This window comes from Condylura cristata, unplaced genomic scaffold, assembly GCF_000260355.1.
Source record: "Condylura cristata isolate star-nosed mole 26May11 unplaced genomic scaffold, ConCri1.0 scaffold00004, whole genome shotgun sequence".
Lineage (NCBI taxonomy): Eukaryota > Metazoa > Chordata > Mammalia > Eulipotyphla > Talpidae > Condylura > Condylura cristata.
Genome location: NW_004567105.1, coordinates 19031572 through 19051125, shown reverse-complemented (window position 1 = coordinate 19051125; position 19554 = coordinate 19031572). Strand labels below are relative to the sequence as shown.

Below are 19554 nucleotides of genomic sequence, written 5' to 3'. Positions count from 1 at the left end.
TCTGGGAACCATGCAGTGTGAACATGTTTAAAGGCATATACTCAAAAATTTATAGTAGTTTCACAGATTCTAAACTACAATTTTATTCCCCATTATTAACTATCAGAGATAGCATAGAGAGAAGTTCACAGATTTTGAATCTAATCTTTGGTTGTAATTATTTCACCTGTCATCTAACCCTCTAAGAAATAAAACAACAACAACGACAACACTTTGAGGTCTCAATCCACTTTACGAAAAGAAAGCTTTATGAAAAGCCTGAACAATGAATTTAAACATTAAGGAGAAAATGAGAAACGTTAGGTGTGTGAAGTAGGAAATGTTAATTTCATGCACTTAGGAACACACACTCACACCCCACAGTAGTAGAAGCAGTAGAAGAGGAAAACACTACATGTGTAGGGGTAGAAATATTTGTTACATCATGATGCTGGCTGGCGATGGAGGGTTGCCGCCTTAGAGCCCCCTGAATGGAACTTCCACTCTGGAAAGCATTCACTACATCCATCTGCAAGGAATCAGAGATTGTGACAGCTTGCTCAGCAAGAGAGAGAGAGAACAAGAGAAAGGACCATTCCATCTATCAATATATAAAAAGTAAGGAAAAAGGCACTTTTACAGAGCAGATAAAATAGGCAAGAGTAGCAATTTGAGATGAAGGGGGGAAAAGCTAGGAAAAAAGTTGCTTAGGGGCATATAGACACAGTCTTTCATGATGAGTTAAAACTTTCATTCATTCCAGGCACCAGTACAATTTTTATAAGTTTTATGGGTTGGGAAGGCTAGAAAGGAAGTCAAGGAGCATGTTTAAACCTCCTCCCCAGGTGCAAAAGCCCTTGGTTCCCGCTCCCTCCATCTTTCCTACCTCTCTACCAGGCCCATACCTGTGTCTGGATTCTGTTCAGACCTCTAAACCACAAGATCTGGCCACGCCGCAATTCCCTTTCAGCGTGATCAATCTCTTCCACGTCCTCTGCTAACTCCTCCTCAGGTATTTCCTCCTTTTGTGTTCCATGACCAGCTTCTTTTAGGAATTTTAAACGACTAGTTGGAATTGTTGAAATAAGCTACAATATAGGGGAAGGCACTTAGAAATAAATCATAATACAAGTAAACTGACCAACTTCAACACAAAAGGTATGAAAAGTAACAAATGTGTCCAACTCTCTTTACCAATGAAGAATGAGATCCTTTCCATCAGCCCTTCTTTCTCAGAAGAAAAAATATTCTTCTCTTAGCTATACAAAAGATTTAAGCTTGAAAGGTAAAAAGATTTCCTGAATGGAAATAACCTGATTATATTTTTCATATTTTAATATGAACATTCAAGATAGTAAATTATACAGCCATGCTTGGATACATATGTACACATAAACATGTATTTACTTAAAGTCACATGAATTACATTTATAACAAGTAAAACCAAAAATGGCATGTGATCTCACTGAATGTAAAACAGTTACTGTTTTAGGAGTTCGATGAGAAAAAAAATAATGAAAACCAAAATATTCTTTAAGGCTAAAGTGAAATTACGTATTAAAGGTATTTATTAGAAAATGAAACTACTGAAAATTGAAAAACACAGATTGATAATGACACCAGACAAGAACAGGTGCCCCAGACAACATACAGGGTAGAAAGAGTGCCAATAAGGATCATGAACTTGTAGGTATTGGTTGCCATTTCCGAAGGAAGCGGGGATCCTTTTAGGGGGTGGGGAGAAAGCACACATAGTAGGATACATTACTTTTTGGAGAATTCCTACACCAACCATCTCATTCAAAAAGTGATTTTTTAAAAAGACATGAGATGTGACATTCACGGGATGACTAAGACCCTAAATCTTTCTACCATGGCACACGTCAATTGATGACGTCCACCAAAGACAGTAACTGATGTCCGCTGAGTAAGTATGCTGCACCGAGTTTCTGTTCCCTGAAATCAGTCAGATATTTTGGGAAGTTGTGGAGTCAGCTTTGCCTATGAGGGAATATTATAAATAATTAGAAAGATTATCAAAAATGAAAGCTGGACCAAGTGTGGATCCTACTTAAAAAAAACAAAAACAAAAAACCTCAATGAGGTCTTCAAAATGAGTAAGAGGAGAAAAGAAATCTCAGTACCTAAAAACACAATTAAGAAAAAAGTGAGATAAAAGGAATATAAAGATTAAATGAAGTCTAAGTGAAACCTGCATGTTTCACTGACTTGAAGAAAATAAATTATTCACACAGCTATACATTGTACATATATTAACTTTCATTTAGGAAAATATTAGTACAAAATTTTATCAGTAAATTTTGCAGTAATGGTAATGAATCTAAAATGAACAATGCACACACCATTACTCCTTCTCTTAAAAAAAAATGACATACATTTGGAAGTCAGTTGCCTATAATAAAGATGAAGGATATTTTCTTTTTCAGTGTATTCTATACATATACTGTTAAAACCATTCAATCCAAATAATCAAAACTGTCATCTTTTGGTCCTTTCTTCAGATACCATTCTTTTAATGAAACTGTCCTCTAAGAGGACTATAACAAAATTTTTTCCTATACTAGATTTTGGGTTAAAAAATACAATGATGAACAGCCTAAACATAATTATTTTTACATTTTTGCAAAAACATTTACTTTGAAAGTGAAAAATAGGTCTTAGGGCAAAAATCACAGATATAACATCCTAATAAGTTACAAATGCATCATTTTAACAAGTGCTATAAAATTTGGGGAAAAAAATAATTTAAGACAGTATACTTATTGTATTAAGACAGTACTTTACTGTATTGGCATAAATACAATAAACAAGTAATATTATAAAACAAAAAAGGTATGTCCTGGTTGATTTTCCTTGATCCAGAATAGTGACTATTCAGAATGAAGTAAGAAAGCTAATTAAAGAAAAACACATATCAAAAATTTAAAAATAATCAATATAGGTTTGAACAAAAAACAATGAGATTTTTTACCTGGCCCCAGAGTAAGGTCCCCATTCCTAGGAATATTGACCATAGCCACTGCTCTACTGAAAGTTCTGAACAACTGAAAGGCTTTCCACCAAACTGCACAATTATTATCTGGAGGAATAATCAAGAGTAAATTTATTGAAATCTTTAAAAATTTACAATTGATATACTTTCAACAATTACCCAAATCTGTGTCTTCAAAAACTCAAGCTGAACAATCACTAATTTGATGAAGTGTGTTACATACATTCAAAGCTGAAAATAAGGCAAATGAAATAAAGTAAAATCTCTCTACCACCAATTTTAAATGCATTGCATTTTACACTATGCTTCCAACATCTCCAATTCTCAGCATCAAGATACTATACACTGTTTTCAATATAGTCCCATAAGTAACTGTTTCCCTGCATTGTCTTTTTTTGTTTGTTTGTTTAAATAATTTAATGTTCTTTTGCAGGAAGAGATGACATGCTATGGAAAAAGGAACATATTAATCTTTTTGCCCTACATAACTGTTTATTTCTAGTTTATATTAAATGTTAATACAAAAATGAATAGACAGTGAGAGCAAAAATGCAAATAGCAAAGTTCTATGAAATACTGTGTTAAACTCAGGTGCCCTGAGAACTTTGCTCTCCCTTATTAAGGAGAACATGAATAAAATTCATATTACAATGCATGTTTCCCTTTTTATTTTAAAGGAGGAACAATGCTTAACAGGATTGGTAGACTGAGTATATAATGATTATATACTCCCAAGATCTGCCAAGAAAAAAAAAAAAAGAGTGAGAATGAGAATTAGCTAGTAAGTAAGACAGAGAAATAAAACTTAATACAATTTATAAGGTGAGTTCCTCCTTCAGGGTACCTCAGACCAGACACAAATGAAATAGGTACATATCAACGGTCATTTATTTTCCTAATCAACTGATTCTCTGCAAAAGAGATATTCTAAGTGCTACTGCATGACTGAAGGACAAGCAAGATGCATGGAAGTACAAGTCAATGCATTGCTTGCACAGCAGAGCTGCTAGTACTGCTACTACTCTACTATAAGAAAAGATAAAAATAAAAGAAAAAAAGCACAATCCTCCAGCAATAATACAAAAGCTTTTGGCTAAAATACTGAATTACCAAAACAAAAAAGTATGACATAAAAACTAAATCTAGAGTTTGGGTATTTATAGTACAAAAGGTATATACACTGAAAAGCTTGTTTAAAATTCTTACATTTTCATTTTGAAATAACACCTTGAATTTTGAATTTTTTTTGTGTTTACTGACTTCCTGGTGTGATCATGCATCATTCACTTACCTGTTTTGATTACAGATTTTACTATTAACAACCATTTACATAGAGGAATACTATAGATTCCATGATAAAATAAACATAGGTGTAATATGTATATAAAATCACCATATGCAAAATGTTCTCTCTAAAGAGAGGAAAAACTTCAGTCCTTCCTATTTAATCTCAATTCTACTCTGGACACCCCTCTTTCCACCCTCTTTCTGCCATGTTTTGACACATTACAAAATGAAAATTTGGTCAGGCTGCAACCATTTAGAATCACTTGCATTTTAAAATACAGACATAAAACTATTATTAATTTCAAGAAGTAATCACACTAGCTAGACTAGAAAGTGATAATAAACTGTAAGATTATCCTAAGTAACATCAAAATTATATCAGCTTGCTAATGCTGTAGAATGAACAATCAGAATCAAAGTAGTGTGAGTGTCACAATCATAGAACCACTAGTGTGATTAAAGTAGTATTAGTTTAATGTGCTCTTCTCCCTGAAGGATTTTAGGGTCAGGTTTATTTTACTGGGTATTATGATATTTTTAGATGTCACCAGGGCATTACATGGAAGCCAAACACATGTAGCTGTCAAGTCCCCATTCATCTAATACAATTCAAATATCATCAAGTTGAAACTATCTTTTCCAATTACCCACCTGTACCACAAAAGTGCCTAAAACAATTGTGCAGAAGATGGCATTATTAAAGATTCCTTCAAACACATTTCTTTCACCATGAATTTTCCGGGCATTTATTTCGTTGAAAAGTTGCATCAGCACAAAGGTATTAAAAACAATAGTATAATGTTCCGAAGGAGGAGCATGCAAAGGAGCATTTCTTCCACTATCAATATCAAAAAACTTTTCTCCTGTAAGAATAAAAACATTACTGTTTTGTATGATACTTAACACTCAAGGAAATATGCAACAAGAAAACTTAGCTGGTCCTTTATTTGATCACAAGTGACAGCAAAGGAAGCATCAGAAGGCATCTGCAATTATCTAGAACTGTTTTATTTAACAGATGAGCACACTGAAGTTTCCAAAACTATACTGAAATTTTCAGAATCACCTATCTACATTAGTGGCAGACCCAGAGTAATTAATTCATCAGGACTTGTCACATTTTTGCCCTCTATCATACAGCCATGGCCTTCCAACATTTACTACGCATTCAATGATAAAGGAAGAAATTAAAGATAAATAAATGGGGAATCAGAAATAGAATTTATGTTGCTGAAAAAGTATAACATAAAATATCTGGGATAATATGAACTTGGAACAGAATAAATGGAACCCATAGTAATCAATGAAATCTTACCAGCAAACAAGAGTGTAAAGACTACTACAAGTTGATAGAACGCATGACCCAAAATATTCTTCATCATTGTGCGTGAGATAAGAGGCTTATTTCTACCATAAGGTTTCCGAAGCAAGAGGGACTCGGTCGGTGGTTCAGTTGCCAGAGCCAGGGAAGCGAGCGTGTCCATTATAAGGTTTACCCATAGCATCTGCACAGCTTTAAGTGGTGAGTCCTAGAAAAGATAGGTTTCCTAATAGACATTCATATCTATTTAGGGATAGCAATTCTTAGGAAGAATTAAGTATTCAAAAACTTGAGTAATACAGGATTAGTTTTTCTATCAGTTAACCTATTTGGATACTTAACTAATTAAGTACTTTAAAAAGCATTTTAGCTTATTTAAACATTTAAGTACTTACTTAAATATTTAAGCATTATTAGAATGTAGGTTACATACATTTTACTTTAAAATACACAAATTATAATAACCAAATAGTCAACCTACTTGAGTAATACAGGCACCCGTGAAAGCAACAATCACTGCTACTACATTAACAGTAAGCTGGAACTGAAGGAATTTTGAGATGCTGTCATAGACATTTCGTCCCCACATAACTGCTTTAACAATGCTTGTAAAGTTGTCATCTGTGAGAATAATATCAGACGCTTCCTTAGCTACATCAGTTCCAGCGATGCCCTATTAAAAAAAAATTCTGTGAATTAGACTAAATGTATAAAGGACAACTTTTAAGTATTAAAAGGCTAATATTCAGTTAAGCAAAAAAAATTACCATTATACTAAATCACTGACTCAAATTTAATGTAAAAGAGTTATTCTAAGATGGTATTTCCAAAGATATTCTATTTTAGCATAAATCAAACATAAAGACACTGAAGAATGCTGATATTGGGTTAAAAAACAGAGAACTGGATGAAGGCATTATCCAAGTTCCTTTCAAAAGTCCAATCATTATGGAAAGCTGTGTGGAGATTCCTTAAGCTACTAAAAATGGAGGTTCCACATGATCCAGCAATTCCACTCCTAGGAATTTACCCAAATGACACAAAAACATTAATTCAAAAGGACAGCTGCATCACTATGTTTACTGCAGCACAATTTACAAGAGGTAAGCTACCGAAGCAACCTGAATGTCCAAACACAGGTGACTGGATCAAGAAGATGTGGTATATTGTATTTACACGATGGATTATTACTCGGCAATCAAAAAGGATGAACTCATGCCCACCACAGCAACATGGATAGAGCTGAAAGGGATATGCTCAGTGAAATAAGCCAGAAAGATAAAGAAAAATATCGAATGGTCTCACTTATAAGAGGAATATAAATAAGGAAAAAAAATTATAATAAAGTAAAAATCAAAATTATCAGGCCAACTATATATCAGAGACACTGTAGGGGAGGAGGAGGGAGAAAGATCAGGATAGGAGTAAAGAGCACAAGGGATTATGGTGATGGTGCACGGGTGAACTGGTGGTGGGAATTTCACAGGGAAATCATACTTTGTACAAAAATGGATGATGTAATGAATATATTTAAAAAAGTAACACAAAAAGATAGATCAAAAAATACCACCCCTCAAAGACAAAGTGAGTGGGTAAGGAGACAAACAGTGGTTAAACAGTGAATAAGGTTTTAAGAAAACTTTATTTAAAGACTGGAAAGCAGAAAAAACACATCCTATTTTTATTGTGCCTTACTTTATAGGCACATGATTTTTTAGTAAACTGAAGGTTTGCAGCAACCTTGCATTGAATAAGTCTATGGCACCAGTTTTACAGCAGCTTATGCTCACTACATGTCACATATTAGCGAGCCTTGCCATATTCAAGTTTTCACTGTTATTCAATCTGTTAAGATGATCTGTGACCAGTGATCCTTGATCCCACATTGTTACCTTCCACATTCATTTGTGGACTGAATGTAGGGCTTCTAACTGGCTGGTGCTCTTGTTTTCACTATTCAATTCCTTGTTGCCTGAGCCTCTAGGAGGCAACTACTCACCATTTGGACCACAATACTAAAACAGTTTCTTAATGTGCGAAGATTTAACAAATATAACTCATAATGATCCACAGTTTAGGGCCCTCTCTAGTGGTAAAGTGGGTTAAAGCACAGCACTAAGAAGCTAAAGCCACTTCAGCATGAGTTCAATCCCCAGCCTGGGAGGTGACCTCATGGCTCGGCAGACCTCTCCTGACCTGCCCGCCGATCTCCTCAGTGGTGTACTTCATCAGTCTCGTCAGTTGGCCTGTCTGCTCCCCACTCTGTGAATCCTCTCACCGCTCCTGCACCTCTGGTCTGTACCCCAGTTCTATATGCATAAATGAATAAATCTTTAAAAAAAAATCCAGTCTAAAAGATAATAACCCAGTTTAAAAGATAATATTTTAATTACCTTGCAAATATTTTGTTACCATACATATCTGGTTATAGAAATACATTGACATTTTTAAAGTTTTTAAAATTTATTTAGGCATACAGAACTGGGGTAAAGGGCCAGAGGTGCAGGAGCAGTGAGAGGATTCACCAGAGAGGATGCAGAACAGGCAGACTGACAAAGTACATTGCTGAAGGGAGCAGCAGGCAAGACAGGAGAGGTCTGCTGTGCCATGTGGGTCACCTCCCTGGCTGGGGATTGAACTCACACTGACGCGGCCACGGCTTGGCTTAGCTTCGCAGTGCAGCGCTCCAACTGGCTGCGCCATCAGGGAGGGCGTTTTGATAACATCCCACACATTGGCATTTTGTTGTTGATAACAGAAATAACTATACATGTGGTTAAGTGAATCTTGGTAAGAATAACATAATAAAATAACATAATCATATTTTAAATGTACTATGGAGGCTTGCTATTTAAAGGAATTCTAAGGGGAGTGACCTAACATGGGAAAATGCCAATGTCTGTGTACAAATGAATAATATTCTCAACATTACAGTTCTTTTGTAAATCTTATTATTGTAAATTTTATTTCACTGTTGAGTTTGCTAAGTATGTAGAGTGTATAGACATACTCAGAGAGAATGTTATAGTGTTGTAAATGCTGTTTCTGCTTGAAAAATAAGTATAGAGCAAAAGAATCAATAGCAATTTCTTGTGGTTATCTAATAAAAGTTTTAAGACAACTTTATCATTTGGCTTCAAAACATGATATTGAAGAAATGAACAAATACATAATCAAAGTAAATTCCAGCTTAAGCAAGAATGTTTTTAAGTCCAAACCACTAAGCACTTATTTTTTCACTGTTTTAGAAAACTTCAAGATTTCTGATGTGCTCCCTTAAAAAAAGTGGTACAATGAGTCTAAAACTCAGTACTTAAAAATGCACTCTACATTAACATTCCTAATCAGCTATACAGAGGAAAGCAGTACTAAGCATTCTACTTAATGCTAGAAGAGCAGTGAGTGATCTTGTGTTGCTCAAGTGGAATAGGCTGTTGACTGTAGCAAACAGAGTGGTGCTGCTTAATTATCCCTTAACTCTTCAGCTTTTCTTTACAGCTCTTCAGAAGTTACATACAGCTGTCACCCTAGTTAAGTTTGGAATGGTGTACGGTGGGGATCACTGGGTTCATAGCAACTGTTTGAGAATATGCTACCCAAATCATTTCTTTTCTCCAACTCTCTCCCTCCAGTAGAAGTGTTGACAGCATGGCTGTGGTCCTTCTACATTAGCAGCAAAATATAAGGTGGACAAATAATGCAAATAAACACTCATACACATTCTTTTACCTGAAACCTGTGGCGCTAGACTGTGCTTCAGAATTCAAAGTCTCTCAAAAGTTAGAAAGGTAATAACATATATACTATTGATCACGAATTTTCCCCAAAGAGAAAGCTACACTGGCTTTCAATAATCATATTCACATTAAGTCAGACAAGTTACATTCTCACATCAGATCAAAGTAAGTTTTACAGTCAGATGAGTCTGCTGTAAATTTAGGAAAAAAATTTCAGTTTTCAGAGGTTTTTGGATTTGCAATTTATGATCAGGAACCTTTAATTTCCAAAAGTGAAATGTAATTAAAATCAAGTACAATAATTTTCTAGGGCAATAAAGATACAAATATTCACCCCTACACTGGAAACCTGTAAGAAACTGGTTCAGGCACAACAAAGCAATCATCATTAAGCATTTCTGTAGCACAAGTATTTTATGCTATTCATTTTACAGCAAACATTTCATCAGTAATACAGTTACACCATAAGAAAATAATGATGAAATGCTGACATTTTCTAGCACCTTTAAGAATCAAATCTGAGGATGTGGTGGGGGGAGTAGACTTTCACTCTCACTCACAAAAAGATTACATTTATTATATATTCAAGTTACTCTTAGGAGACATTTTCAGTTGAGTGGAAGATTCCTAATTATATTTATGGTTTAAATGCACATATCTTTCTAAGCCTGTCTCCTATAAGAGGACTGTCGTATGCTTCAGATGAGATGACATTTACATATTTCATAATGTACGTTCAGGTAAACATAGTTATGTTATAACTGCTTCAAAACAAGTCCTTTTCCAGCCATACTGTATAAACCAATTATATTTATACCAATTTAGGATTATATATTAATCCTCAAACTAATCTTGAGAGACAGTGTTTAAAATCAGTAGCAATTTAATAAAAAGCCATCCAACCAACCAAAGAATTCAGTCAGTAAATTGCATCTGAATACTTGAATAGGTGAGTTCATACCATAGCAAATCCAACATCAGCTTTCTTTAGTGCTGGGCCATCATTTGTACCATCACCGGTTACAGCTACAACCTGGCGTTGTTCTGAGACAGTACTGTCAATTATACCTGAAATAAAAGTAAATATTTGTGCTGTAAAAACATTTCCTCTGATTAATTAGGGTGATTCTACAGGACATCCTGACTAGTCAGTTTTATAGACTCAAGGTTAAAATTAAATAATTAAACAAACAGAGAGAAATGGAAATTGCTGAGATGTTGGTCATGGACCAGCTCCAGAAACTAAGGTTGTATCAGGAGCAATTTCCTGTCCTAATGACTTAACATAAACATAAGTCACCTAAGGTATCAAAAGGAAAGGTATTTAAATTTTTATTGGGAAAAAAAAATCCATGATTCAATCTACTATTCAATTTCTAATACTATTTTAGGAAGCAAAACATATTTTTATATTAAGAAACTTTAAAATGTAAAATCTACTCACCTTTAACCAGTGTATGTTTATCAGTAGGAGATGATCTTGCAAGAACTCGTAACTTTGGCCAAATCTTGTCTATCCGCTCTTGCTCAATCTATAAATTTTTGTCAAAGTTAAAATGTGCCCAAACCTAGTTTCACAATTGAAATTAGCTATCTAGTATATACATCAGTGGTTCTCAAAGTGGGGTAACAGAAAGGCATTATCAACAACTCCTGAGAACTTGTTAGAAATGCACATTGTTGAACAAAGCCTCAAGCCTATCTTATCAAATACTTTGGGGTGAGGTTAGGAATCAGTATCTTAAGAAGTTCTCTAGGTCTGTGATGCATACTCAAGTTTGAAAACCACTGCTATGTGTAAGATAAAATCTTTAAAAAAAAACTTCCCATCATCTAGAAATATGGAAACTTCTTAATTTAGCATAAAAATTCAAAAGTCTGGAATCACCTAAAAATATGCCCCGTACTAATCTTTCCAAATACAGCTTCCTTACACATTTTAATTTCTGAAATTAACTTAAACTGAAAAGAATACTTAACTTGCTACAAATGACATTTCTTTTACCACTTGATTTCTTAGAATGCTAGGTTCTGTTTCTTGGGGTGTGGACGACTTTTAAGCGCATAGGGTGCCTTAAAAGTCTATGTATAGTGCATAGTGCATAGTCTATGTATTTGTTGAATGAAATTCCTAATATACTAAAAATAGTCTTTTTCAGCATAAAAATCAAAAAAACCTCTTACCTCTCCTTTTTCATTTCGAATTCTTCTGTTGAAATCTTTACCTTCTAGGCACAGGAAATCTTCTCCAGGATGCAAAATACCACACTTGGTAGCAATGGCACGAGCAGTATTAATATTATCACCAGTGACCATCCGCACAGTAATTCCAGCCCTCTGACATTTCTTTATTGCATCTGGTACCTGGTGTGCATGGAACAAATATTGAGAAATAAAATTAGTATTTCCAGAGGGAGAAAAAAATATTCCATTAAACAAATGTGTATGACTTCATAGTTTCACAAAAAAATAACTTTTAACTCCATCTCAAGATACACAATGTTTCTTTGAATTAGTCCCAATGATCTCCTTCCCTCCCCTAGTACCACAGCCCTAAAAGTTTAGGCTTCATTTTCTGCTGCCATCCTAACCTGTTTGCATTATATACACCAAAGGTTTTTTAAAGTGCCTTACCTTCCCTGGCAACCACTAAGCAACTCTTTTCGGGTTGGCTATCTACCCTTCTGGTTTTACTGCCCAGACCAGAGTCAAATATTGGCACTGTTTAGGATTATGGGTGGCTCACTTTCCCCTACGCCTTATCTGGCAAAGGTCATCTGACTATCCTACCATCATCTGTGTGCTAACAGCTTGTAAATCAACATCTTTCCTCACCTTAATGTGAGAAATGGATTTACAGTTCCACCAGAAGAGTGGACATCAGAATTTGGTAATTTTTCTGTTTTCTAGAGTTATTTAACAGAAACCTCAAGGCCAGCTGACCTTCTTCTGTCTCCCCTTTCCCTATACTTCAAGGACTCTCCCACTGCTTGCTGCCTGCACACATGCCCAGGCCTTCATATACATACAGAACTTGACTGGAAACCCTGTCTTGATGTTTATCCCTCTTAAAAGACCTCATATACTCGATTCCTCAATTATAAGTGACAAAAGTTCTCAGAATTACAGGTACCACAATTCAGTCTGAGTATTTTTTGAGATTTATCTAAAATTTTCCTCTATATACAAGGGACAGATGGATAACCTATATGTTAATTTTTGTGCCTCTCCTTCGGAAGTTTTTTTGCAAACAAAAAAGACTTTCCTGATCTTCTCTAAACAAAAGCCCATACTAATCCTGCTATAGGAGAGTCTGCAAATGCCTACAGACACACGGGTTATTTAGCATAAAAAGGAAACATGCTGAACATGATTGGCTAGCTACTCAGCACTAGTCAATTTTTACCATGGTGGTGGAATGAGCACTCAATGTTGACAACTTCAAGAGAAAACAGAAACCCAGGTCTCTATGCTCTCACTACTTAGTGTTTTACACATTACATAGTCCAGATAACTTGCTAAATTTGGCCAGCAGGCTGCCTATTTTTGACATCTATTGTAAATACAATTTAAATGTAACATCACTGGGAGTTTTGTTGGCCTATTTAAACAGAAATCTGCTTTACACAAATCTTTGGTGTAACTCATTATATTATATTATGTTAGCTATTTGTTTACATGTGTTTTCAGCAAGTCAATGAGCTTCTTGAAGTTAGAACCCACTATCTCCTCATCTCTACACCAACAATGCCTAGTACAATGATTTTCATTCACTTAACAAATACATGCTGGTCATACAACTGGAAATAGGTTATTTATTGAACTACTAAGTATCCCTCAGAAAAATTACCTTTAGGTATTTTCCAGAATGGTATAGGTACCTGACAGAGTAGTACTAGGGCTGTGTGTCTCAGAACATGTACAATTTAATTACTAGCAACATAACTAAGTATATCAATAAAGTTTGATTTACACTAGAGAAATATTTCCCTTCACCTACTAAATTCTTAGTTATTCTGATCATTAGAGGGGAATATCATGTACATTTATTTGAACTATAATTTACTGAATGTTTAGGTGTTAGTCACAGAGGTGAATGAAAAGATAGAGCCTATCTGGATTACTTACAAAAAAAAAAAAAATAGTAGTACTTACTAAGTTTACTCCAAGGTATTTAAAAAGGTATTTGATTATTTTTGATGCAATTGTAAATGGGATTGTTTTCTTGATTCCCACACCACCCTCCTGTAAGGTTCATTGTTTGCATATAGGAGGGCAACTGATTTTTGTATTTTAGGTTTGTAACCTTCACTTTGCTGAAATGATTTATTGGTACAATTAGTTTTTTAGTGGGGTCTTTAGTTTTTGCTATGTATTACTATGTTGGCTGCAAGTAATGATAGCTTTACTTCTTTGGATTTACTTTGAAAATCTTGAGATAAACTGTAACCCAAATTTGCCCATCTCACTGACTGGAGGATATCCTGAGATCATTTAGAATAGGGGAGCAATGACTAAGAGGGAGAAACTGGGTTAAAATTATGTGGCAAATATATATTCTTATCTGTAGGTAAGGAACTGAAGAGAAGCCAAGTATCTTTATCTTGATCAAATTCCTAAGCATTGCAACAAAACTATCTAGTACAGCTTTAAAATAAATACATTATATCTTATTAATCATGAGTCCCTATATCAGAAATGCATAGTCACTTAGAAATGGCAGAAAAATTAAGTGCCACCTACATGTTTTGTTTTTTTTTTTTAAAAAAAGATTAAAACTATCTACCCTCAATGCTGCGGCCACTGTAATAGCAATATTTTTTATCAAGGACAAAAACTGTAGACAACCGGATTTATTACTATACATAGTTAAGATTTAAGCCATATGTCAACATATAAAACTTGGCTTTTTCTTTGATCAAACATTGCCAAACTTTATCTATCATGCTCCATAAACATTTGACACTTCAAACAGGCTGCTTCTTTTGACTCTCCTACTACAATAGTTGAACAATCTCATTCACCCAGTTAAGCAAGTTAGAGAATGATTCCCTCTCCTCTGTAAAACTTCTAGCTTCAGAGAGAACTCAGGCCTCTAAGTCATCTTCTCTCAGGAGATGCGTTTTGGTCTTATTGTGTGAATCCTTCAGCGTAGACCAACTTCAGGCAACCAACTCCAAATGCCTCTTTGACACGAATTTGAATGTTTCCAGATACCTCAATAGTGTCAACATGCTATACCAAAATACACAACATATTTGTAATTGTAAAGTATACAATCATGTACCCCCCAATCTACATTTCTCTAATTACTATCCACTGAATTTTAGAATAAAAAATTTAGAATTTTGTATTACAATTAAAATTCTGAGCCTTACTACCTAATCAGGCTAAAGATAGTGTCACCTTCCTTTTCCTGTCCACATGAAACCATAGTGACCTCTTTTCCATCTCTGAAACTGAATACTTTCTTACCTTTAGGCTCCTGTGCTTTTCATTCCATTGCCTGGAATAATCCTTTTCCTGCTGTTTACATGTTTGATTCATGTTTAGTCATCTGACCTCGTCTCAAATATCATATCCTCAGAAATTCTTAATTGCTGTCTTTCTCTATTATCACCCTACTTTATCACCTATGCACATCGTTTTTTTTTTTTTGCATTTATTTTATCTAATGTTGCCATACAAGACCCACCACCATATGTCAACCAGAAAATAAGTCCTCTGAGGGTAGGGGCCCAGTTATTCTCTCCAAAGAATTCATTCTTACTTGGTATACTATCCATGTGTATGCCATTTTGTCTGTTTGGTCATTCTACTTTTCTAAAATATAAATTGCATGGCTACTTTGTCTACTGCAGTAAAAATGCTGTAGGATTACCTGCTATTAATTAACCATTGAGTGTCAAACCAGTTAGTTGGTAGTCACTAGTCATAGCCGTTTTTGTCTTTGTGTTTCTACTCATGTTACTTCTTTGCTCAGAATGCAGCTATTTCTCTTGGCTAGTTAATGCTTCATTATTTTAAGACTCACATAAGGTAATTAACCCTGAGCAAGTCTTACTTTGCCCCTCCAGTGTTAATACAGCACAGCAATCTTTAAAGCACATGTGTTTTAGAAAGAGCCAGACATTGAAACACTAGTGCTACTGTCCAGAGTCAATTTCTACACATTTCGTTTTTCTCCCCATCTGTCAATAAGTAATATTCATAACTCTAGAGGTGAACATTAAATGAAAACAACAAGACACAGTACCTGGCAAACACTAAGAACTCAATAAAAATATGCTGTTACTTTACACCACATTGGGGACTTATGCTCTCTGTTCACACAACATATCAGTATGTATCTAACACACTGTCACTCTGGGTTGGAATTAACATGTGTTTGTCCACCCTCATCCTGGACAGCGACTTCTTTGAAGCTAAGAACCAGATCTTAAAAATTTTTAATGTCCTAGTATAGTACTTGGCATACAGTGGTAGCGCAATCAATTTTAAAAAGATGACTAAAGAAGAAAGGCAAAGTCTAGAGCTATGTGTTGCCCAATATGGAAGTTAAGATGTTCAAATTCTTTCTTCTCAATTTTCACTGATTTGTCAATTTATTTACACAACAATACAATTCTGGGAGTGTGACTTCGTGCCTCCATTGTCCAGCAAAGCTCTAATGTCAACACCTACCACATTCCCGCTTCACTCCACTCCTACACTCTCTGGTAACCACCATAGTTTTCACGGAGTCTAAGAGTTCTTTTTGTTATCTTATGTTTGTTTAACTATGTTATTTATGTTTTTCAAATTCATATTTTTAGTTGCACTAGTCACACTCTGAGAATCCAAGAATTACACGTGGCTAGTGACTTGCACTGGACAACTTACAGAACGTTTGTATCAGCTCGACCATGCTGAAATGAGACTGAAATGAACCCGATGACACCTCCAATTTAATACCAGCTCAAGGCACAGAGCTAGGATATGGTAACATAAACACACAGAATCCCAAAGAGAAGCTATCTAATAAAAAAAAAGAGAGAGCTGACACATGCATCACAAGCACTATTAGTTCATTTATTATGAACGAGCATAAGGAGGAAACCCCCCCAAATGCCAAGAATTTTACTAAAATATGGTGCCTAGAGCTTCTACTGTTTAAGGGAGTCTTTACATATAGAATATAGAATGTTCCATCACCTCAGGTCTCACAGGATCTTCAATCCCCACAACAGCAATGCACGTAAGGCCGGTGACAATATCATTTTCATTATCCCATTCTGGTTCCGGTTCGCCTGCTGGGAAATCTCTGAATGCAAGACATATGGTTCTCAAGCCCTCTGATGCCATTGGTTCAATCACGGTTTTTACAATATCATCACGGTCCCTTGGTCTGAATACTTTTGCCTCACCATTAGCACTCAAGATTTTGAAACATCTAAAAGGAAATGTGAATCCATATATAAATAATTATCAAAAATAATGATAATTGCCATTGAAATGAACTGGAAGGGCTAGAAATCTGATATCTGGAATTTGGATAATTACAAAGTGTACACTTTTAACAGACTCCTTTTTTACCCTCCTCTTTATAAAAGTTCTTAATCCTTGTGGTTATTATTTAATAGGTCTCCATTTTATCAATACTCTACAGACTCTCTGAACTTTCTCTTTTAGAAAGGTAGTGCTTCTAAATTTTCACTAAAAAACCTCTAAGTGGCAGAGCAGAACAACTATATACTTTTCCCTTCTGGTGCAGAATTAAACATTAATTTTAATCAGCATAAAATACAAATATTTTCCTCTTTTAAAGTAAAAAGCCAAGTTCAATCACCCTCTTACCTCAGATGCTGTTTCATCAACTGTACTGTTTTAACCATGAAAGAAAAAAAATAACTTATTGTTAAAATAAGTCTTTTATTAAAATGAGAGACGAAGCCCAGTTTTAATTTCAATCAAGTTAACACAATCTTTTCAATTATGTGGTAAATAAAAGTCACAAGTCACACTATCTCCTCTATTTCTTTTTTTTTTTGAGGTTTTATTTCGCTTGCTTTATTTCTTTTTTTTTATAACAGTTTATTTTTACATCATTTTGTACATTTTTTTTTTCCATCTCAATTGTAGTCCCTGCGGGTTGTCTCCTCTATTTCTTAAAGTTTATTTTTGACGTAGCCTATCTATGTCCTTCTACTCTGGTGATGCCACCATGTCCACTTTCTAGACTGGAGGTGATTACCAGTTCCATATGACCAATTTTGTTGGTTTTATAAGCTGCCTTTCCATTACTGTTAAGAGTTCCATTCAGATAAACATACTGCATGCAAGTCTAAAACCTATCTCAGTGTCCACCTAATGGATATAACCTTGGCCCCAATAATTTCAATGTAAGTCTAAAGTCTCACTTAAATGCTTTTTCTCACTATCTATATAAGAATAACTCCTAAGTCCATACATCTGCCTTCTGGATAGTCTTCTGAATGTTCCCCCTCCCCCTTCCATTCCCCTGGCCACTGCCTTCTTTTGGCCCGCTACTTTGAGCTAAAGCTAACGTAACGGTTTTTTCTTTTTTTTCAAGAGATTTATTTAATTATGTATACAGAACTGGGGTATAGGCCAGAGGTACAGGGGTGGTGAGAGGATTCACCAGAGACAGAGTGGGGAGCAGAACAGGCCGACTGAGGAAGTACACTGCTGAGGGGAGCAGTGGGCAAGTCAGGAGAGGTCTGCTGCTCCATGTGGGTCCCCCCAGGGGAGGGGATCGCACTCATGCTGAAGTGGCTTTAGCTTCTTAGTACTGTACTTTAACCCACTGCGCCACCAGGGAGGGCCTGAAACAGCCTTTTAATGATTTTTTTTTAACTCTAGTCTTTTGTCCCCCAAACCTGCCTCATTCTCTGATGCAAGAATTGTCGTTAATCACAGCTTTGACTATTTTACTACCTGATGAAAAAAAATTCAATGCATTATAATATCTACAAGCTTTAACTGTTAGGCCTAACATTTAAACTTCAACAACAAAGTATAAGATAGCACAAGCTTCTGTATACTTACTCTGTATTTCAGACTACTGACAGATGTTTTATATGCATTACTTTATCAGTTGGGCAAAGCAAGGGAAGAAGTCTGCCCAATATCCCAAAGCAAGTTAGCTTCAAAAGTGTCAAAGTCGTGACTGGTTTGACTCAAAAGATTTCCCCTCTACCATCTGTTAAATAGATTTCTAACCTTTCACAGGGAAATTGGATTTCTAAGGGTATTTTGAGGGAAATGCGATATGCCCTAGATGCCACAAAACCCCATCACAACTTAGTTGAACTATATGACTAGTTCTTCCTATCTCTTTTCCTCTGATGTGGCTGCCTTCACTCTGATGTTCTTACTTCATACCAAAACCTATCTAAAATGTAACATCCTTCATAGCACAACCTCTCACCACAAACTTTGCATCCACTTTTCAAAAGCTGCCTTTCATTTACTTATATCCTTGTCTCTTAAATCAGACTACACTGTCAAGTGTTTACTAAAATAACACTGGGTTATAATCCACATATGTACAAACTAAAGATAGAAATATTTTAAGTGTCATAATTTCAAATAAGTTCTAATTTTCTATAACTGCTCTTAAATATTTTTAAAAATTCTTTACTTCTTCACAGGAATTACAGAAACCCAAGTTAATTTCAACATCTATAATAGTCAATAAATATTAGAAAATTATACATAATTATGAAATCTCAAATTGAAGCTATTTGTCTGTATAAAAAAAAATTCAAAATGACAAGAGACATTTAACTACAACACCACAGAAGCAAAAATATGATACAACTTCCCCCGATATAAAAGGAGAATTGTGAAGATCACTATAGCTTAATGTTTTGCTATTTGAACAGAAAGCTTTTTTAATTCACCACACTTTTTTGAGTCTACAACCTACAATGTAGTTTACAAACAGAAATGAGTTTTCCTTCTGAGGAAGCTTTTATTTTTCATAAGCCATATAACAAGGGAATCAACATGTTTAGATAAATATCTAGGTTTATTTTATTAAACTTTCCAGGTTGAATGTGTGTTTTTTTTTTTTTTCTTATAGCATGAAAAATAGAAGGCAGAACATGAAAATGGAGAAACACCATGGGCAAATGCCTAAGTATCATTAAAATGTAGTGAAAATCTTGAGATTCTATCAAATGCCTGATGGTCAGCAAAAAAAAAAAAAAAAA

At 34.9% G+C, this 19554-nt stretch overlaps 1 protein-coding gene across 1 annotated transcript in view; it reads right to left on the bottom strand.

Moving 5' to 3' along the window:
* The window catches only part of ATP2B1 (ATPase, Ca++ transporting, plasma membrane 1), a 58046-nt gene that overhangs the window by 8607 nt on the left and 29885 nt on the right, over nucleotides 1-19554 (bottom strand). The window contains exons 11-19 of the mRNA XM_004675825.2: nucleotides 16532-16769; nucleotides 11522-11701; nucleotides 10782-10869; nucleotides 10299-10405; nucleotides 6082-6273; nucleotides 5595-5808; nucleotides 4931-5142; nucleotides 2972-3079; nucleotides 885-1067 (exon numbers count right to left, since the gene is read on the bottom strand). Coding sequence (XP_004675882.1) covers nucleotides 885-1067; nucleotides 2972-3079; nucleotides 4931-5142; nucleotides 5595-5808; nucleotides 6082-6273; nucleotides 10299-10405; nucleotides 10782-10869; nucleotides 11522-11701; nucleotides 16532-16769 — 1522 coding nt within the window. The remainder of the gene's footprint in view (nucleotides 1-884; nucleotides 1068-2971; nucleotides 3080-4930; nucleotides 5143-5594; nucleotides 5809-6081; nucleotides 6274-10298; nucleotides 10406-10781; nucleotides 10870-11521; nucleotides 11702-16531; nucleotides 16770-19554) is intronic.